At 40.8% G+C, this 23052-nt stretch overlaps 1 protein-coding gene across 3 annotated transcripts in view; it reads right to left on the bottom strand.

The window, feature by feature from the left end:
- The window catches only part of NKD1 (NKD inhibitor of WNT signaling pathway 1), a 159086-nt gene that overhangs the window by 65994 nt on the left and 70040 nt on the right, over nucleotides 1-23052 (bottom strand). For all 3 annotated transcript variants that reach the window (XM_054048668.1, XM_054048670.1, XM_054048669.1), the window contains exon 4: nucleotides 4407-4464. In XM_054048668.1, coding sequence (XP_053904643.1) covers nucleotides 4407-4464 — 58 coding nt within the window. The remainder of the gene's footprint in view (nucleotides 1-4406; nucleotides 4465-23052) is intronic.

Below are 23052 nucleotides of genomic sequence, written 5' to 3'. Positions count from 1 at the left end.
TGAAAAGTCTGAAAGCATTTTGATTTGACATAATTAAGCCACATTAACGAAACTGTTCTGGAAAAGTGGATAGAATTGTTACTAATGGGGAAAGCAGGGCAGGTAGGTACAGAAAGGGTCGGGGAAATTTGCTGTCTTTTTAGAACAAGACCGTGCCTTCCCAGTGTGCATTTAAGCAAGAAAATCCCGAGAAAGAAAAGTTACCTTCCTTCCAGCTGCAGGAGTGCCAGGGCAAAATTCTTCCCTGGCTCCAGGGAGTGAGAAAGGACCACCTACACTCATCTAACTCCTGCCCTCACTACTCAGCTTCTTCATACGAATGAGACACACTGGTAGTAATAATGTGAACTGCACTTCTTGGCACTGAGCAGCAATGACAAAATATAATAGCCTAAAAGTGCCAAGAGCAGTTTTACTCTCTAGTAAAGAAGCCTGTTGCTGGCTAGTTTGAAAATGGCACATGCTGGGTGTTATGTTTGCTGTACAGTGCAATGCCACAACCAAAAGTAAACCATGATTTAGACGCAGAGTTGTGTATTATACACCACAATATAACTGGATGAAAAAGACAAAATGAGACACATTGTGAACAGAATTATTCATTTACTGGCTTTTCATATCCAGCGTAAAGTTGTCTTTTACTATAATTCTATTAAAAATTCAATAACATTTGCCAACTATTACCACAGACATCACGTATTCTAAACGGAGGTAAAAACTGTAGCAATCTCAGATGTGGTAATTGTTACCAAATGCTGGTTTAATAATGACAAATGTTAATTATTATTTCTATTACAGCAGCACTCAGAGGACCCTGCTGAGATTGGGGTCATATTGAACAAACATATAGTAAGAAATAATCTCTTCCCCAAAGGACTTTCAGGCTAAACAGATGATAGAGACAAAAGGGTGAGGTATTATTTAACCCATTTTACAGATGGGGAACTAAGATGCAGACACTGTTAGAGTGGATGATCTTTTGAGTCCCAGTTCAGTATCCTAACTGTAAGATGATCCACTCGACAACTCTCAGATATACTTTTACCACAGAGTTTGTTTTTCCTCTGGCATGAACTACATATTTTTTAAAATAAAACCAGTAGCTGGCCATGCTAATATAGATAATGTTAAGTATCAGAGGGATCGCCGTGTTAGTCTGAATCTGTAAAAAGCAACAGAGGGTCCTGTGGCACCTTTAAGACTAACAGAAATATTGGGAGCATAAGCTTTCGTGGGTAAGAACCTCACTTCTTGCATCTGAAGAAGTGAGGTTCTTACCCACGAAAGCTTATGCTCCCAATACTTCTGTTAGTCTTAAAGGTGCCACAGGACCCTCTGTTGCTTTTTATAGATAATGTTATCACAACTCACTGAAGCTCAGTTTTTAATTCTATGTAAAAAGAGAGAAACTAAAATTCTATGTGAAAAAGTAGCTTTTAAATCAGCTGATGGTTTTAAACTAGTTTCTTTCAACAATTCCACAACACTTCCTGAGAGCAGGGTCTTGCCAACTCTAACCCAACAGAAGTGGACAGGCGTTACCCTGGTAATGGTCATTTTACAAACTCTGTTTGATTTCAGCACATCATATCTACCGTTCACACTGTAAGAATAAGGCCTTCGTCTGCAGCCAGGTTAAAAGAGCAGCAGCCATTAACTGAGAAGAGGGAAGTCACATCCTCATATTCCATCTAAATTACATTAAAACAATGTCATATGGGGCTTTTAAGAAGGCGACCCCGTCCTAATAGCACCCACTGTCACCAGATAAAGAAACAGATCTTAAGATGGTTAAAGAAAACTTAATTTGATGGCATTCTGTCTGGCAAGAAATCACTTATCAATAGTTGTGGGTGTAAACTCTATACTTCTTTATTGTTTTGTCATTATGGTCCCCACTTCCCTATTGTTTGTCTGTATGATCTCTGTCTGGTTCTTTGATTGTTTTTGTCTGTTACATAATTAATTTTGCTAGGTGTAACTTAATTAAGGTGGTGGGGTAGGATTGGTTAGAGAATTTTGTTAGGATTGGTTAGTTTAGTGATTGGTTAAGGTATAGGTTCCCCCCAGGACTCTAGTTTCACTCTATAAACTTCCAAAAGGAAGTTCTTTGGGAAGCAGCTCGAGGACACAGCCCCGAGAACAAAGCTGCCAGACCTCAACACTCTGCCAATGACATCGTGCAGTCCCCCAGAAGGACCAGATCATGACTGGCCATCAAGAAAAGTTCATCTGCCTTACTGAGAGTGATGAGAACTATATGTGTAGCATGTGAATTCTGGTTTTGGTGATTGTAAATAAATAGAGGTTAAGTAGGATATTACTGTGTAAGGCTCTTTCACTGATAAAATACCCCACAAACCCGCAGAGCATAAGGTTACGCCTGAGCCCACAGAAGGGTGAGGGTGGGTGCCTAAATTGACAGGGTTATGCCTGAGCCCTAGGAACGGGGTAAAGGTGGGTGCCTCTAGAGTGTGTGAGTGACAGAATTTTTTGTGGGTAACAATTCCCTCTGGCATTGGCCACTGTCAGAAGACAGGGTACTAGGCTAGATGGACCTTTGGTCTGACTCAGTATGGCCGTTCTTATGTCCTAATGCAGACCAATAGTTTACATACCCCTTCTAATATAAATTAGGCAGCAGTCTCTAAATGAAATTTAAAACTTTATGTTTCCATCCTCAAAGGAATAAAAATGCTCCAAGAATCATTTGCTAGAGAAAAGCAAAAGGAGGCTAAGAACCTAGGCTTACCACTCAGGAAGAAATAAGTAGAGAAAGTTCTACTGGACTAGCAGAGCAGAATTGCAGAAGCCATATTAACAGATATGGGAAAAGGTATTTTTAGCACCTTCAGTTCCACCAACACAAAGATGAGCTCTGGATGGTAATCTTCTTGACAAACAGTGAAAGGGTATTGGGTTATTGATGTGAAAAACTGCACAGGTGCCATCTTTTGCTGTGACCCCAGCAGAACTCACAAATTATGCAGAGTTGGATCTGGTTAGAACTTACAAGGGAGAACCGTAAAAGAACACAAACATATTGAAGGACTTGCGTTCTTTAAAATGAACTCTTCCACTGTGTAGGTACTGAACAATGTCAGAAGACATCCAGATGTACCCTGTGACATACTATATAAATGAGGTCAGCGAATGTTTGAAAGAGTAAAGAAAAGAAAAGACATCCAGCTTCTAACTGCAAAAGTATGAACTCATCATTCTAGATAGCAATCTTAATGAATTCTTCCACTGAAGCTTCCTCTAAGCAACCTCATGCAGTATCCATCTCTATTCTTTTCAAAACAGGAGATTTATCTACTGTCTCAATGACCTTAAACCTTAAAATCCAAGGAAATTTTTATGCAGAGTCTTCTAACCACACACGAGCACAAGTAGCCATTATATAGAATGATGGTATTGTCTAAATAAAACTTGGTATGGTTCCTTACACTGAACTAATTGGGGACATTGCTTCCATTAGCCCAGAACCTAAGTAACTAGCCATTGTGTAAGGGACAATCTCATAAGTGCTTCAGCAGTCCCAGGGCTGTTGTATCTTTGCTACACAGGGCAGTATAGCTGGTGGATCTACACAGGTGAAGATCCAACGTCCTCAACTCTGTGTTCCTCAGCCCCATACCCAACCCATTAGGGTGCAAGAAGCCCCATTAAGCTGTGTTCTTTGGCACACAGGATGGGTACGGTCCTGCTGTTCCCTTTACAGCAGAGCTACACCATTTTCCACTACTGTTAGAGCCACAATTACAGAAGAGGCAAGTTTAGCCTGATAGACAGGAGATCTGCGCAAATAATGACATCTGCTCTTTTGTTCAAGACGTGCTGAGCAAAAATCTCTAATTCTTATTGGAGATTAACGAATTTGGTCTCTGTGCCACACGGACTGTGGCTACACATCTGCACTTGGAGCTGGGGGTGTGATTCCCAGTGCAAGTGGACATACTCGCACTAGCTTTCATTGAGCTATCTTACAAAAAGAAGCCACAACAGCATGGGCAGCGGTGAGCGATGGCGTGGGCTAGTCACCTCAAATACTTTCCCACGGGGTCCACGAGGGTTTGCACCTGGGGCAACTAGCTCATGCCACTGCTCACTGCTGCCATGGCAACGCTGCTATTTTTAGTGCGCTAGCTTGATGAGCGGTAGAGTGAGTATGTCTACTGGTGGTGAGAATCACACTCCTAGCTCAAAATGGAGACATCATCTAGATTTGTGGATTTAGGAGGGTTACAGAAATATGGCGTATCCCTGTCTTATTAGCCACCAAAGATAATGACATTCCCCATACAGATTACACACTATTATTCACAGAGTTCACACTGTATGACCTGGTTTGAATTTTCCAAATATGCCTTAGTATTAACTAAGGAGAACTGTTCTTTATGTACCTTCTAGACGAAAGTGTTCATCACCAATTGTTTCTCTGTAACCTTCACCAGACGGATCCTGTAGAAATAAGAGGTACAAAGAAAAAAAAAGATTAAATGGCTTTACAAAACATTGAAACATTAATCAAATGCCTAATTTGGTTCCAAAATTAATGACAAATGTTGTAAGTTATAACACAACTAGTCCTCACAATGCAATCATCTTCCCTGTGCACATACACACCATTTCATGAGTGCTTATGATAACAAGGAGAAAGGAAAAGTACAGTTCTAAAAGTTTAAAGTATCCCATTCATGGCCACTATACCTTTACTGCAGAGACCTCTAAAAAACACAAAGCCAATAAAGTTGGCATTCACCTGGGATTTAGGGGCAGCAGTTAGGGAGCCTTCTGCAAGGATTAGTCAGTATCTCTCCAAAAGAAGGCCTGGTTGTATTAATTAGCTTATTTAATGAGGTCATCTAATCAAGATGAGTCTTAAAGAGACTGACAGAGGCTCAGCAACTTTTTAACCTTCAGAGACTGTACATTGCCGTACCTTTCTAAGCGACTTGTTAGCAGTTACCAACTGTCTCCTTTCTGCAGACCAGGAGGTAACTAAAGCAAGAAATAAGACCCTAGGAACTCTGAGACCAATTTCTCTACCTGTGTTTTTTAATTAGATTCTACAGAATGCACTGTTGTCTGAACAACCCTGAAGAACCTGAAAACTTCCCTTTCTCCTTCTGCATGTACATTTTAAATAAAGTTATGAACTGGTGGCCCAAATCTGCAGCCACTGCATGAGAATGAATCTCACTGAAAGGCATGATTGTGCTGGATAAAACTATAGGGTTTTTGCAGCGCCATCAGAGCAGCCATTTTTGATTTGTTCTTCCGAGTAGCAAATCCCACAACCTCTTTCTGAAGCTTTGTTTTTAATTTAAAATATCTGTTACAGCCCCTTCTTTCTTAATAAGTGTTGATAAGCACCAGCCCTTATCTCCAAAGTAAACAAAGAAAGGAATGGGCATGGAAGGAAGGGAAATGCTATTAAATGCTGCGGTTGGTCATTATCACATTTCTGCAAGAGGATGAAATCTCCAAAACTCATGAACTAGGGGCCTGACAATACCATCCTCACATGTGTAGGCACAGACATTGGCATAAGGTGGAGAGACAAGCATCATAAAAGAATGAACTTGAAGAAGTAGATTTAGCTGCCTTTGCGTGGCACTCAAGAGTAGATTCTGTGTGAAGTCCTCACACTAACATCTGTAGGTATGAAATCACACCATTAACATATCTATCTCTCTCATTTAAACTGTACACATAGGACTGTTTGGGGGACATGAAAAGGAAAAAAAATGTAGGAAATAACAGACTCTGGTTTTTTGAAGGTTACACAAAAGATCTGTAAAGTTAGGACTTTTTAAAATTAAGGGACAAATGCATTTGTGAAAATCAGTGTTTACCTTCATTACTGTGTAAAAAAAAAAAAAAAAGGGTGAGGAGAGTTCTTCAGACTAACAAGAACTTTTGATTTACTTGCACTATTAAAACAGAACTGATGAGTCCAAGCCCTAAGAACACTAGGATAAGTTCAGTTGTAAATATACTACAACGTTTATTTTCTGCTTGCATTTTCAAATGCCCCTTTGAACAGGTACACGGTATCGTTTTCTTTGGGTCCCTGAAACAGTGATACTCAAGAGCTCCTCCAATGACTTTACCGTAATGAGCTAGGTAGTGTAGTGACTATGCAGACACACACAGGACCATAATTCGTTCACACATCGCTAGATATTTAGCAGCTGCTTTTTAACTGAGCAGAAATGTTGATTTATCACCTATTTTCTTAGAAAAGAGCCACGGGACAGCTGCTAGTTATAAGCTGAAATCACCACAGAGGAATAACTTCCGCTCTGTAGCCCCAACCTCTAGAACTCCAACATTAGCAGTATAGGCATTGGATAGGACTCCCAAGTGCTGATGCCTAATCTTGTTATCTTGTTATCTTCTGGGCCAGAGGAAATTATGAAATCCATTGAGCCATATGGACAAACCTCAGAGTCTTGTTATTTATTTATTTATACAAACTTTTTGTTGGTCATAGCTTAATTACAAACAAACAAAACCTTTTCTTTTAAAAGCAAAAGATATTTCACTGTAAAAAAAAAAACACCACCCAAATAAATAAGCTAATAAAATGCACCTTTAGCAACTGATACCTCAACAGGAGGAAACTGAGAAAAAGAATGCATAGAGGGGAAAGCAAATAGTTAATATTCAATGAGTTGGACTCCCTATTTTCTCATTTTAATCATTAAATGGGTCTTATGTAAATATTTTTACATGCTAGTTCTAGCTTCACTCCCTCTGTAGCTTCTAGTTATTCATTTAAGTTACGGTAGTGAGTTCATACAAACTAAATTTTCAATAATTATTTTCCCCCTTAAGCCAAATTATTATGACTCACCAACTTCTGGGAATGTTTGTTGATGGTGTAGAGCAGTAATGCTCGTGTTAAATGGCATATGAATTGACAACCCAGTCCTGAAGCTGACGACAGCAACACTTGCACAATTTACTGACATATCTAGACAGCTAGAACTCATCAGCTGCCAATTACATTTGCTCTTTCGTGCCAGTAAGATTATGACATGCATTATTTCTGATAGACAGACATTTACGCAATAGAGGTGTGGGAAACTAGACCTAAAAATATCTACTGTTATACTAACATCTTATGGGAGAAACTGAAAAACTAAGCCACAAAAAGTTGCACTGATCCAAATATCACTATTGTTTTGGTAAACAAATTGCCCTGGAAACAAGTATCACAGTATATTTTCAGGTTTCAGAGTAGCAGCCGTGTTAGTCTGTATCTGCAAAAAGAACAGGAGTATTTGTGGCACCTTAGAGACTAACACATTTATTAGAGCATAAGCTTTCGTGCATCCGAAGAAGTGGGCTGTAGCCCACGAAAGCTTATGCTCTAATAAATTTGTTAGTCTCTAAGGTGCCACAAGTACTCCTATTCTTTTTACAGTATATTTTAACACCCCAAAGACAGATGTCACAACCTATGTAAGTACCATAATGCTCTCTGCTTGTGAAAAGTGTACTGGACATTTCACATATAATAATTCTCAGAAATGAAAAAAAGACAATGGCTAGGGGAAAGTTATACACAACAATGCTGATTTCTTCACTATTGTAAAAAATGCTGAGTTCTTCCAGTTACGCACAAGTTTGGTTTTAAAAGATTAATTAGACAATCTCTTTCTTGAGGCTGAGATGGGAGAAATGCATTGGCTTCAGCAATTCTGAAAATGTAATATGACAACAGAGCAAGGCGATGGTGTAGCATACATGTTGGCAATGGAAAAATAAATGATTTTAATGGGAAGAGGCAGGGCACTAATCAGATGAGCATACCCAAAGAAGAACATGAAGGAACGTCTTTAAAAAAAACAAAGGAAATATCTGCTTGATGAAATAGTAGATGTGATGAAACACCAAATTAAGATTCCGATCTTGCATTTCATTCTGCTAGCATAGACAATTCTGCTCTGCATGGATGCAAAGGTCCATGTTAGCAGATTGTACTAGAGGACTGGTGCCTAAGAGAGCAAAAGCAACCATGTGTAAGTCTTAGATAGCTGAGATATATCACAGTCCTGACACCGTGTTTTAAATCACAACACTGCATTTTCCAACTGGAACACCAAGTCACGAAACAACCAAAACCAGATGTACCCTGTGACATACTATATAAATGAGGTCAGCGAATGTTTGAAAGAGTAAAGAAAAGAAAAGTTTATGTAGAAGGAGTATTCCAGTGTGCTGTTTCTATAGGTTGCCAAACAGGATCCCATCTACAGCAAGTGTTTGCACCTCAGTGGGAGTTTCCCGGATAAATAAGTTAGCCCCTGTTAGCTATCAACACAAATCATACAAAATGACTAAAACTCAAGCTCAGACATCTGCTTCAAAGCTGTTAACAGCTGCCTGGCTGACTTCAGCAGTAAAGACCTTGTGTCCCACATATTCTTTTCTGATAGGTGCCACTGTAGTCAACTGAGATTTAAGGGGGTAGGGATAGAGAGAAGAGTTAATTAGTACAACTCCCTCAGAAATGCAGCTCAGTATATACATACATAAGGAAGAAAAGCAATTTTTAAAAGCTCCCTACTCCAGACTTCTATGTAGCTGGTTATAGTCAGGCAATCACACCTTCTGCTCCCCTTTGCAGTAGGGCTCGAACTCTACACTGAATTCTAAAACACTGGAAATTCTATTTTTTTTTTTAACCCCAATCTGAGCCCTAACCATCCTGTTCAATTTTAATACAGACATGATCTTCTGAATTACTGAAGTCAAGACACTCATTTCCGGGCATCTCCAGGCTATTGGATTTGCATCCCCAGCTATCTAAAACGCTGCAATCATCTTCCTTTCCCATTCTTCTGTCCATGTCACTCTTCTCCTTCAATCCCCTCCGTCTGCTAAGTTCCTTGTCTTTGCATCCCAGGCTCTGCATGATGTTACTCCTGTCTATATTTGAGCTCTCATCCCCTTCCATGTTTCCAAGTACTGCCTATTGACTAGCTCTAGCAAATGATGTGAAGGCATAACAGAGCTGAATGCCATTCGCATATCGTTGGCAATTGAGCCCAAGAATTCTCTCACTTTTGCCCAATAGATGCATGCAGGTATCAATAGGCCAAGAGAGGATTGAACAATTTGATACTGCACAGGTGAGAGCACCTGGGGGACAGAGGAGCTGATTCACAGAAGTATTTGGGTACCTCTGGGTAAAGCCTTGAGCTATTTCAGGGTCTTTCTTGATTCCAACCATGTTGAGTGCTGCCACAAAGTCCAAGAATATAAATATAGAACTACTGTCTTGTCCACGAGCATCATCATATCTGCTCCATATTCTGGTCTGAAATCCAGACAGCTCTAGGATTATACCTTATACCCTGTAGACTGGTATATTTGGAGAGGGCTCTTTGCTAGCTTCTCATTAAATGTGTTAATTTTGTGAGTATCCAAATGACGAGTTACAGGTATAAATGGCCGATTGTGGAAAATATTACCATGATTAGGTGTGCAATCATAACCGCACCCCCAAGTTGAGAACACACACTTTGGTCATGCATTGCCCACTTACACCTTTGAAAATCACGCCTCAAATATTAATCTGTTCTTCAGTGCTACCTGCTCCTCTTTTTACTCCTGATCTTTTCGACTGTACTCTGCCTGCCTGCATTAGGATTGTAAGCCCCTTGTGGCAAGGGCTTCCTAGCTTTCCGTGTTTATAAAGCATTTTGTATACCTACAGCATTAGACAAATACAAATTTCTATGAATCCATTCATATCCTCAACCTCCCAATGACAAAGCTGAAACAGAAACATCACCAGAAAAACAACACAAAATTAACAACAGATACACGAACCATGCAGAAAACCACTCAGTGGAAAAGACAAAACTACAAAGGCTAACACCCACACACTTACGCTTTAGTACAAGTCTAATATTTCTCACCATGGAGCAGAGTTTCTCCCTCTCCTATTTATGTAAACTCTATGTGTATTTTTAAATTTTGCTTTTTTAAACTACTTAATGATTTAAAAATTCATTGGGATTCTGCTTTCTGTAAGGCAAATGCAAAGCAGCTCACACTTGGGCCAGAAGTCAAGGTGACTTCAGCTAGACCAGTATTAAGATATACATCGTAACTGTAGTAATTCAGTTTATTAAGCAGAAGTGGCAAGCTCAAGTCTTTTGGGTAAAAAGATAAATTTGACTTATCTACCCCTAATTGTATTGGTCTGCGATCCATTACAACTGGGTCATTCCTCTTCATATTCTGAGCATGGAGGCTCCTTTAGAGAGGTTTTTTTTTTTTTTTTTTTTTTTAGAGTCATGATATATTAGCAAACGGTAGAGCTGTTCAGAGAACTGATTGCTTCACCCAATTCCCAGTGTCTTGCCTCCAACTGAAGAATCAAGAGGCAACTCCACCTGCTGGCACTATGTTGTGAAGTTAGAGAAAGGTTTTTTTAAAACAATATAACAATAATCATAAAGAAACCTTGTATCACTGCTGCACATCCTCTAATTGAGGAGCAACACCGATGTGCTCTGAAGGGTGTCCCATTGGAGAAAGTCAGACGACCCTGTATAGAGGACCCTCAAAGAAGTGGCAGAGGAACAAAGGTGCTTTGCGTAACCAGGCAAAGCTGCAGGTCGACTTGCAACACGCACTTTAAAAGCGCTTTCTGTATCTTTATTGTCCCACTCCCAGATCCTCAATACACCTTCCAACATGGTAGAAAGACACCAAGTTTCACATCCCTCTGTGGTATTTCTCATGCATTCCTCAGCCTCTGGAAAGCAGGTAGCCTCAATACTGAAATGTAGGCCTTTCACCTTGGTTTTCAGTGGTTAGTAGAACCTTCCTTTTTATGTTCACTCACTAAAGATGCACACAAAGCTGTCAGCCTGATCAAGTTAGTTCAGTTCATTTGAAATGTGAGATTTCTACTACAGTTTGGCCAGGACTCTACAGACCACATACAGCATGAACCTGTGAGAGAGAAAACCCACGAGATCATTAAAATGTTGACCTTCTTTTGCATGCCTTCAACTTGCAAAAAACACCAGGAATAAGAACTCAGGTGTCAGCAGATAAAATTAGTAGACAACCAATGCTGTCTCTTAGGGGACATCTTAGTCTAGATCTTCATTGCAGCTTGAATGTCACTGGTATTGGCATCTCTTGTTTGGGGTAAAGTTGAAGTCGGGAGTTTCTATGTTTTTAGAAGCTCTTCCTAAGTCTTTCAAAATCACCTCCACCATTAACACTTATCACACTATTATTTGTGTGGCCTTTGCCTTACTAGGGTGATTGAGATGTGTTTGGATACTCTACTCCAAGAACTTCTGATAGATAATACTGTCCTACCTTACACTGAATTTGAAGCTAATACGTGATCAGCTTTTCTAGAGATTCAAATATTACTTCTAGAGAAACAATGTGAAAACTTTTAGTTGAAAATGAACTATTTCCAGATGAAAAATATCTAGTCCTCAAGATGAAAGGGAATTAAGACAAGAAACCTACCTGTGGCTATATTTAAATTCATTTTAAAGTCCCTTCAGCGGGCCATGTGTTCAGTTTTGAGATTTAGACATTTGCTCTACTTTGTTCTAACTATCCTCTAAGCTCTTTGCCAATGACAGGTTCACCAGTTTTCTTTTCTTTCCCCCTGCCTCTTTTATCCTGCCTATGACACGAACTATCCTGAAGACCAGATTTAAAGGAGTAGGGGTGAGGAAGCATCTTCATCCAGTTTCCACGCTGGAGAAGCTCAACCAAATCCCCAAAATGTGTTGGTGGTTTTTTTAAGATTTCCACAACAAGGCAGATAGTTTCTTTAAGATGGTTCTTTGAGATGGTTTCCAGGTGCCTTAGGATGGTGAAGCTATATTACCCATTGTATGCTACACTGAGAACAAAGCACAAAAAATAAAGGTCAAGTCTGTGCCTCATTACGCAGTAGAGCATTCATTTAGGATGTGGTCCAAAGATCCCTGTGGTCAACGATAGACTTTCCACTGACTCCAATGGTCTTTGGATTGGGACCTTATAGATTTAGTTTGTAATTTTCAAACTTTTTTCTGAGAAAATCCAGATTGTCTCCCTATTTGAACACAGGTTCTCCCACAGCATAAGGCCTCGATCTAAAAGCTGCTCTAGATGGATAACTTCTGTTCCTCTGCTAGGCTCCCTTAGATTCCCCAAATCTCTTCTTGTTAGTAGACGAGGTATTATTTAGGCAGCTGTGGTTGTCAGGAAATCTAAATTCAATTCCTGTTCTGCCACAGACTTACTCTGTGGTGCAGGATGAGATATTTACACCGCTTTGGTCCTCAACTTCTAATCTGTAAAATGGAGTTAATGATACTTACTTTTGTGAAGAGCTCTGAGATTTATGGATGAAAATGCACTATTATTATACTCGGCTAAACAGCACAGGTGTGCAACCCCAGAGACGTATGCTACCATTAATCCATAAATCTGTCAACAGGAGGTGCTGGCAAAACAGATGGCTCACATTCTTCCACTCACCACAACCCCTTCCCCCCAGAAAACCCAGGTATGTCAACTAATCATTCTACAACAGGCAAGAATTTTACTGGGCCAGGAAGTCACAGCAAAGAACAACAATGCCACTAGCATGACTTCTAAAACTGAGTCAACAGAGCGCCCTGCGAGAGCATAGACATCAATAGCGTCAAAGGCACACGCTGCTTTCACCCCTCCTCTTTCCCCCTAAAAAATATGTTAGGCAGCCACCATGAGCCAGCAGGAGAGAAAGCTAAGGGAAAAAAGGACGAAGAAAAACAGAAAAGCTGTCCATATTCAATCCTACAAGCAGTACAATATCAAAACCATGCTGAATGCCAAGCAGCACTAAGTACATAGAAACAGACACAGGCTAAAACATTGCCACCGCATTTGAAAAACCTGAATTAGATGAGCAGTGACATAGTGACCTGCAGGGTCAGCAGGATTACAAATGCCTATACAGTTGCCTTCTCAAAAAAATATACATGAGAGTTACCTATGAGATAAGGAATTTCAATTGCCATCTCAATAGCTGAAAACTGAGGATACTAAATTTCCCTTGTAATGTTACTGTAGCAACAACAGCTGTGGCAGGCTTTACGCTAAAGAATCTGAGTGCTGTTCTGATTCAGTGTTTCAGCAGGCAGACCATATTGCAATACAGGGACCAGTCTGCCAGGCACATTTCCTTAAAAGGAATCGCAGGGCCATAGTACCACATCAAAGCTAGCGAGTTTAGCAGATTTCCCTCCCTCCCAGTCTTTGAGGCTGAGACTTCATACTCCAGAATTTAATATCTTTTTCCTCCCTCCCCCCCCAGCCCTTTTGTCTGCGTCTCTGTTCTCTAAGAGCTAACAGATGTTGATGCCATGAAGTTTCAAAGAAAACTTTTGATGCCCATATAACTCATTACAACTAATATATTCCAAGAATGCTTGTAGCTCAGGAAACACTGGGGTGAAAAAAACAGAGGAGAAGGGGCAAATGTCTACACTGAATAACCCTTGAGAGAAAATAAATAGTTCACTTCAAAGTCATTGGGGAATTCTTTAACAAGCTCTTTCTTCTACAAACCACAGAACAAATTCAACTGAGCCTAGAATTCCCAAGCGGAAAGGAAAATAACCCCAAATAAATGGTGAAGCAGACGGAAGTTAAGATGCCCAGTTCACCCATCAGCAAAATACCACAATCTGAAGGTGGGCTATTTCCAAGCAGGCCTGATTATGCCTGGTCATTAACCCACCCCTAGAAAACAGAGTTTGGCAGCAATAACTCTGAAGAGACATACCCTAGATTTCTAAAAGAGCCCAAACAGTATGAACAGCTTCATCAACTCTTGCAATCATTTAGATCAAGGAGCTATTTCTAGTACAGTCTTCAAAAATACTCACTGGGGCAAGTCGTTAATTTATTAATTTATTATTATTGTTATTTTACAGAAGAGGGAAACACTTGCTTTTTCAGCCACATGTTGAGACTCAGGCAATTTGATTTTGAGCCAGGGCTGGTAAATTGTTGTATCCATTTTGCATCCAAACCCTCTCTTAATTTCTCTAACAAATCTCCACCCCCAACAAGCTGCTGCAGTACACAGCTGCATCCTCCTTTCCTTTTGGTCAGAATCCTCCTGGGAGTAAGGAGGGGTTGTTTTGGGGGGCGGGGGTGTTGGAGGAAGGAGGGGGTGAGAATGAGATTACATCAGTTTCCACAGCAGGAAGATCAGATTACGTGGCTGTGCACAGCGCAGGGCCCAATCTTGCATTACTGACACGGGCAAATCTCCCATTGAAATCAATGGCAGACTTGCCTGTATGAGGACTGCAGGACCAAGCACTCTGATCAGAGAGCTAGAAACAGTAGGGCTCCACACCTCACATCACCTCTACCAGCAGCATTCTTGAGACTTGGAATCTGTCCTACATTTGGAAGAATATACAATCCAAGTGCAAGAAAAAAACAGATACAGTGTTAACGTTCCCCCCACCAACCCATAACCCACTAAATTTACCTAATCTAGGTAAATTATGAAGCTCCCAACCCACCTGGTATCTAGGAGCAACTAACAGATACAATTTAATATTTTAAAAAATTCTAGGCTTCTCTCATCTTATAATTCAAATGTAGTGACTGTTAGATGAACAGAAATATTTTGTTTGTAAGGTCTTTAGCGTATTCATGCTTGGACTGAAGACAGAAGCGAAGAATGAAAGTCAGGTGGCCAGTCCTTCTTTTACAGCCACAGGAGTGGAAGTTTACTTTTTGGAATGGCACAAATACACCCACCTCTCCATTCCACAATGCACAGAACTACTGCTTCTTCACAGCCCACTCACTTCCAAACACCAGCTAATGCATCTGCTTTCAACTGCAGAAAATCCTTCCTATGGCAGCTCACTCTTCACCATCTTCCCCCACTTCAGTTGCTATTGCCACCCACACATCTTTCCAGAAGAATGGTCCCAAAAATACATTAGCAAATAGCTTAGAAAACACAGACACCAACTGTTAGATTAGATTTGTTCAGACTGAAAGATATATGTTCCTTTTCTTTCTGGTGCCTAGTAAAGTGCTTCTTCTTGCACATCTCTTCCACTGCACCATTTTGGGATTATTCAGTTCGCCTATGGAACAAAGAAGGACAAGTCCTCAAAATATGAGTGTAGCCTTGCCAAGTAAAATACCATCAGACTGTGACAGTGCCACACATTTTAGGGTTTTACAGTTAAATGATGGACAAACATCAGAAAGTTCAGAGATACGATTAAGCATCCATAAATTCAGAGGTATAACAGAACCCCCCAAACATCATAGGTCTGTAAAATTGGGACTGTAGGTGAGGTGATGAGTCATCCCTGCTTGATTAAACCACATGTGGTGATGTGCTAGGCTCCAGCCAATCCACAAACCAGGAGCTGGTCTGGTGACTCTGAGGGCAGGTATATAAGCCTCACCTGAGACACAGCAGCTCAGTCTGCCTGACATCACTTCATAGGTTGCAATTCTCCTGTCTGATAGTGGTGACAGACTTTACAGGCTCCAACCTGCTCCAGCCCTGTTCCTAGTCCTATACTTGTTTTGATCATGTTCTTGACTCTTGATTGTGGCTCTGACCTCTGGCTCCAGTTCCCAGCCTGACTGCCACTGCACTGACCACTAGGCCCAACTGCCATTGCTCCAACCACTAGGTTTGACCATCTATGTCTCAGTTTCTGACATTACAGGTCTCCACAAAACAACTAGATACTTCCAAACATTAGGCAAAGAGGAGTTGATCAGTGCATTAAAAGTCTTTCAAATCTGACAATAACCATCTCTACTAGGTGCTCTGGCTGCTGTGTCATTTTGACACCCCAGCAGGCATCAAACTGCAAATTCGTTGCTACCATAATACCCGAGTGGGGCAACCCCACGGGCATCAGAGAAAGGCCTGTTTTCTTAATATATTGTGTATTTTACCCAAGGTTTTTTTATCCTTTGAATAGTGCTATCCTTCAGCCAGTGCTAACTATAAACAAGACTCCCACCTCCACGGGGAGGGGAGGCAAAGAACCTTTAACACAGTATAAAAGAATAACCTCAATGGGCCGATTCTGAGCTCCAGCTGAGTTCTACAATAGCTGGGATATCTCACTGAAATAGTTTTCGCCACAAGGTGAAAAATTAGTGAGTGGCATTTAACCAAAACAACAGTAACTTGTGTTTTCACCAAAAGCTAAAATTTTCTCTATGGTAAAAACCCAAAACAGAATCTTTACATTATAAAATAGGTCTAAAATCCTTCAGTACTTACTCATTAAAGCCAACAGAAACTGTGCCTGAGTAAAAACTTTGGGATTTGGACCAATAACAACAGTACTCTCAACTTGTGAAGTGCCGTGTTACTGCTTTCCATGTTCAAAGTACTGTCCAAACATTAATTAAAAGGGAAGTGACATGTCCAGGTTTTTATTAAACTTGCTGGACTATCTCAGCTGTCAGCATAATTTTACAGCTTACGCTCAATTTGAGAGTGTAAGTGACTGTTGCTGGAGTTTGCATGATAAAAGCCTTGAGACAATCCAGGGCATAAGAGCTTCCAGTCATGGATATTTCTCCTTCATGCATGCTCATCTCTGTGGGCTTTTTCTTTGCAGCTCACAATTCTCTTCCACGTTATCATGTTATCAGCAATTAACATTCCTTAGATTTCTCCCCATGTTTTATTTGCCAGAGAAACATTTAATCCATTTCTAACTGTACGTCTCCAGGCTTCAAGTTTTGGAGGCTGTAGCTACTCAGTGTTACCAACTGATTTTATCATGAGTCTTGCGATATTTGGTGTTTTCCTTAAAGTCTCAGCTCCTGGAATCCTGTGATTATATCCAAGTGTCCCATCTTGTATTAAAAAAATTAAGTTTCAAGCCCTCATGGTTGCAGATAAAAGCTTGATAAATGTGGCCTGCAAACCAGAAGATAAATGAAAAGAATCCAACATTTATTACTTTTTGGTGTCTGGGAGGCCAGATACATGATTTTTGAACACATGGGGTTGGCAATACTGCAATGTCCAGGTATTTCTTAATAAGCTGCAAATACATAAGAACTAGACATAAACCACTCTCAAAACATGCCTACCCACTGCACACGAAGTTCCTACTGTACACACTGGAGCTGTGTTACAGACAGACAACTCATTCCTCCAAATACAGCAAACTTCATGAGCTGGGACACATTTGAGAAATCCTCATTTGGAGCATAACTACCATTCTCTGGGTACAGAAAGCTCTGAACACAGCCCAGCCAGAATGGTTTCATGGGTGAATGGGGTAGAGCAAGGGCAGCCCAGACACCAATTTGCTCAGGGTTTGTCTTCACTGCAGCGTTAGCTTAAGTGTTCCCCTAACCCGACTCCTGTCCACACCCAAAAATCACTAGCTTGAGTTAAGCAGTTCTTTAAAGTCGAGCTGGCAGGCCCGTCAACAGGAAAGGGCTGAAGCTTGACTGCTGCTAACACTTGAGCTAGTGATGCAGTGGGGACTCAGTTACTCTGTGCAGCTAGTACAAACACTCTGTGCAGCTGTGACCGCACTAGGCTAATTCAAGAGGTGTTAACTCTAGGGTAGATAACTTGAGCTAAGACTGCAATGGAGACAAGCCCTTAGCTATCACAGTGATCAGCATGGTTGAAGAATAGAGCTTGCTTAACAGAGATGGGTCTTCTAGGTCAGGGAAGTACAAGCTCATGAGTTCTGTTCCCGAGGCCCCGGGTTCAATCCTCTCTGCCTATGACTCACCAAGGAGTGTGGTGGTGTTACCTATGCTCACAGATATAGTACAGGAGCATTAGGAATGTGAGGCTGAATGTCATACATCCTGCAGGGCCATAGGCTGAAACCCAGCACTAGTAAGAAGCCAATCAAATGAGTGAATTCGATGCTGTAAAAAAAGTACAGGAATAAAACCCCCATTTCCACAGTCCCGTCAATGATGTAGACTGTACCATTCATGGCTCACACCAGTTTTGTCTGTCTGCCATCCTTATCAAGGCCTCAAATACTTCGACACTGGATGTTCACCCTCGTAGCACACAATAATGTTTTCTTCAGTCTCCCTGGCCTCTGGCTTGGCCACTGCTTGTTCCTTCATCAGCCCAGAATGCTGCCTAGTCAAAAATGGTATTATCTCTTGGGATCACCAGTCATCTCCTCTCTCCATAAAGTGTGTGAGGAAGCAAGGGAGAGGGATCAGAGTACAGAAAATTCATCACGGGGCCAAAAAATGCCAATAATCAGGATGCGAGTGAGAGACGTGAGTTGGAGTTTTAAAACTCACAGTAACAGAACTAAAAGTTTCTTTGGTTTTGTGGCAAGGGTTGTGATTTATAGCAGTGTTTACACAAAGACCAGTTGTAATCCTTTACAGTGTTTACACAATCTTTTAATATTTTCCATGTGGATCAGACTCTCTTTTGGAGCACAGCTGAGTAGAGATTACATGTAGAGCAGTAGTCACAACTGACCCCCGCACTGCTATTAAAGGGACACCTTCACCTTAGAAATCACATCTGGTGGGAAAAGCTTTACCTACTGTTGGAACAACAAACACCTGAAAGAGATTAAAGATGAAAGCAATCCCAGTTTTTCCAATCTGTTAACTTTGTCCATTTGACTCTACACAGAATCATTTTCACTGTTTCCTCTCTTTTAAGCTGATTGGTCTGTTTCATCTGTTGCCGTGTGAAAGATGCACAACAATAAAAGAGGAGACAAAAACAATTTCTTTTCAAAAATAGGAAAATATGAGTTTTAAAGCCATAAACATGTTGAGGGGATTGAAGAACAGGTGTGATACCCCAAACTACTTTTATTTAACATTCTAAACATAAACTAGGACAAACATGTCCCACAATCATCACCACTGCTTCCTGCGCCCCAATCTATGTTCAATTATTTTATTTATAACTGACTAGGTTTCAAGTCACCCTTTAACATCTCATAGCGAAGGGAGTTAAAGTGGACAGGATAGATGTCATGTCCCACAGAAGACACAGCTCCCACTTCCCATTAAAAGGGTGGGCAGAAGGCAGCACAGAATACTAAAACAGGGCATGAACTCCTGAACCTCCAGCAAAGAAGCAAGAACAGAATTCACTCCACTACTATAGTAAGGTACTGTGGGCCTGATTCTGATCTCAGCTCTACAAACTGCATGCTGCTTTTAAGCCAATGGACTTACATGTGTCACACAGAGCAGCATCTGGGACCCTTCTTTTTGCTGGCATGTTCTAACCCAGTTCCGGTGGTAGTTAGCTAGAGTATCAACACTTCTGATATCAAAGTAGCTATGTTTAGCTTCAGTCCAAAACTCTTAATATGGTGCTTGTAGAGAAATGTAAAGAACCCCGCCCTAGAGAAAGATGAAAGGAGCCAATCTCCCCTTTAAATTGCCAAGCAAGCCAGGGCCTTGACTCCCTTTTCAATGGGAAGTCAAAATGTCTGACTTCAATCAGTTTGTATAAACCAGCTTTTGTTTTTCCTTTTACCCAAATGACTCCACTCTTAAGGATTTATTGTAACTGGATTGCTTTTCTACCCAGCAGGGAGCTGTAGCATTCGCAAAGCTGTTCCACACAGTAGGTTTTCCGCTGATTGAATTTCTAGACTTTCAGCTCTTCGGAAATGTTTGCTCTTGTACAAGCTGTCAGAGAGAAATTGTGTGCAGTCGATTTTGTCTCCGCTAACACTGAGCAGGGTTCCATATACAGGCAGCAATGTGGCATTGAAAAAAGGAGGATCAGTCAAAATTGTTAAGGAAAAGAAAGTCTCTGCCACAAAACAAAAACCAAACAGGTTTGGGGGGGAGGGGAAGTGGATGAGAAGGAAATCATTTCCTTCTATATGAATACTGGAAAGAAGCAACAAAATCTAACCCTCAGAAAAGCTTTTGTTTAACACTATTAAAAGTTAGGGCTGAACAACCACTCACTGGACTAAAGTGGCTGCTTCCATTTAAACAGGTGGCACATAAATAGTTGTGGCAGAACTGAATTTTTTAAATTTCGATGGATAATATCAATGTTTATTGTTCAGCCTCTTTATAGAAAATTATCATTTAAATTTTCACAGTTGTGCAAAATTATTGGTTTTAAGCCTTTTTAGTTTTATTTAAATGTTCACAGGAAATTATGGGAGTCAGACAACTATTTAATGACAGTCAACACTGAGATTCAAAAAGTCAACGCTTTATAAACTCTTAAAACACAAACCGTCAACATCATACGTCAAAATATACAAAGCAAATATCCTTAAATCAACCAGTCAGACCTGTTTTTACGATTCATTGGCTAGTCCATTTGTAACAAGCCTAATTCAAAAGACTAAATCAATGGATTTTGACTCTAAATTCTCAAGAAGCATTTTTCTGATTTTGGCTATCTGTAAATTCTGATTATCGTCAATGGAAATTTTTTTTCAGTTTGTGTTCAGTGAAATCAACGTTTACCAATAAAAATCTAATCCTTCCAAGCCTACACATAACAAAAGTGCCAATACAGAATCATTACCAAGAACAAACCAATGCACAAACACCTCACCTTTTGGACAGTCCACCCTACAGATACAGTCATGATTTTGTAACTGTTAATGGCCTGGTCACCTTAATTGTTTTCAGTTTGTGTCCACAGACCAGCAAATTTGCATAGTGACTGCGTAGGCATGTCCACGCCTTTTATGCTACCCAATTATGGTTGTACGAATGCATTCTGGGAAAACGTGGGCAGCTATCCCAGAGTGCCTCAGCTGCTATTCTCAGCACTGTGGATGTCTACGCAAGAGGCACTTCCTCCTACCATACAAGTTTTGCAAATTTCCTACACAGGCCCCACAATCCTCTGCATTCTCAGACTACATCTACATTTGAACTGGGCAGCATGATTCCCTGCTCGTGTAGACGTGCTCCAGTTAGTAGCAGTATAGGCAGGGTAGCATGGACAGTTGCTTGGGCAAGCCACCTGAGTATGTACCCAGGGGTCCGGATGGTTATGTATTCAGGTGGCTAGCTTGAGCCGCTACCTCAGCTACACTGTTATTTTTACTGTGTTAGCTTGAGCACAGCTAGCGTAGGTATGTCTAGGTGAGCTGGGAATCATGATGCAGACATACTGACAGTGCATTGTCACCTTTTCCCAATCATTGATACCTGCCTGGCTGTTCAACCCGCTACCCCTGCTCTAGGTGATAACTAGGCTAGGTGATAACTAGGTTTAACAGCCTAGAGCCTGCACAGAGGAGAAATACATACAAAGCAATCTGAGGTAGTACAAGAGAAGGAGAAAGCAGCAAATGAAGAGGTAGGCAATAAGGATCTCTTAAAGGCCCTGTGGTCGATTTAGTGGGTCTTCACTAGACCCGTTAAATCGACTGCCGATGCATTGAAGCCCTGAGAAGCATCCTTGAAAATAAAGGTCCTGAAGCTGCTTTCCAGTGAAGTGGCCAAAATCCCACTGATTTCAATGGTGTTAGATCAGGCCCTAACATCCCACTGCCTGACATTTTTAGATGCAATCACAAGGGTGAAATTTACCATAAATCAAGGAATAATACAAGTAGGGAGGATCTGCTGCCATTTCCCTTAGCCTCTGTAATTTTCCCTCCCCATTTTCTTCTCTCACTCTTCCCCTTCCAACTCCCACCCCATTTCACTTTTTTTTTTTTTTTGTATGGCTTAGCGATTATCCTGCTTTGTTCCAACACACTTCCCCAAGTCAGCACATTGCCTTCTTTCTCTTTCTTGTCTGAGACGGTCATCTGTGTTTCTAATCAGCACAGCGGCCATGGCAAGCCCAGATGATGAAAGGGAAATGTCTTGGCTCCAAAGACTACTGGAAGGGCCACTTGAGTGATCAAAGGCACGAGGCACTGCTGTTTGCACTGTATTAGTTTAATGAACCCCATTAAGTGCTCAACAGATCGGATAAATAGTCATCTGCCCACTCCACAACATTTGCTGAAAGTCAAGGAGTTTCCCCCATCTTCTGTTTATCTTTTGGGTGCTTTTATTTCTTCTTTTGGTCAAAAGGAAAAACATTTAAATAAAAAGAACAAAAAAATAAAACGAAGAGAGAGAGTGAGAAAATAACTGATACAATAAGAAATGCCAACTTTGATCAGTCTTTACAACTGCTTCTATTAAGATTTACTCCAGCTGTCCCAGTCATTAATGTGTTGTCACTACTCCGGTTCAGGAAACTGACTCTAGAGCTGCAATAATGCATAGCGGCTAAATAAAGTGTTGCCTCCGAGCGAGATAAGTCATTCACAATTCACCACAGTTAAAAGATCTTGCTTTCCAGTTAAAGAGACATTGTCAGCAAGACGTAGTTTTGTTTAGAAGGAGATGAATAAAACACCCATTAGAAATAGAAAATAAGATTAAATATTTCAAGCGTGTGACCATCTGCAGGCTATGGCAAAAATAGAACAAAGGTTAGTCTATTTTTCTCCCCCTACAGCCCAAAGAAGGCCTCAGAGCTGAAACAACTTCTTTAATCTCATTATCTATTTCAAGCATGTATTTTATTATGTTTTTCAGTGTGTATGCACAGGACCCAATCCAGCTTTTCTTGCTTAAGTATGCTAGAAATGGCTCATATATGGCGCCCAATATTATTTCTAACCAAGCATCTTTTTCTATTATAGAAAGTTTAGCTTTCTAGATTTAAACCCAGAACCAGCTTTTAGGATCCAGGAAACGAGGTCAAGTCGGGTCATCCAAGTTGCATGACCATTCGAAATTGGCAGGGGATCTGCCACTCGGTATAGTAATCAGTCCCCTCCTCAGCAATAGCAAACACCACTGTGCTCTCAGTTTGCCTACTCTGAACGAAACCCCACAAGGTCACCTTCCCCCTTCTCCTGACCACATCAGGGCGGAGAAAGAGGAACTCCCATTGTATCTGCCCCAGGGAGAGAGTGGGGGGAAGAAGATGAGGAGCAAGGAGCTATTGAGAAGATTTGGGGAAAGAAGGACAGAGGTTAGAGG

The sequence above is a fragment of the Malaclemys terrapin genome, chromosome 14, assembly GCF_027887155.1.
Source record: "Malaclemys terrapin pileata isolate rMalTer1 chromosome 14, rMalTer1.hap1, whole genome shotgun sequence".
Lineage (NCBI taxonomy): Eukaryota > Metazoa > Chordata > Testudines > Emydidae > Malaclemys > Malaclemys terrapin.
The sequence above is the reverse complement of the archived record's forward strand: the minus strand, read 5'-3'. Positions and strand labels throughout refer to the sequence as shown.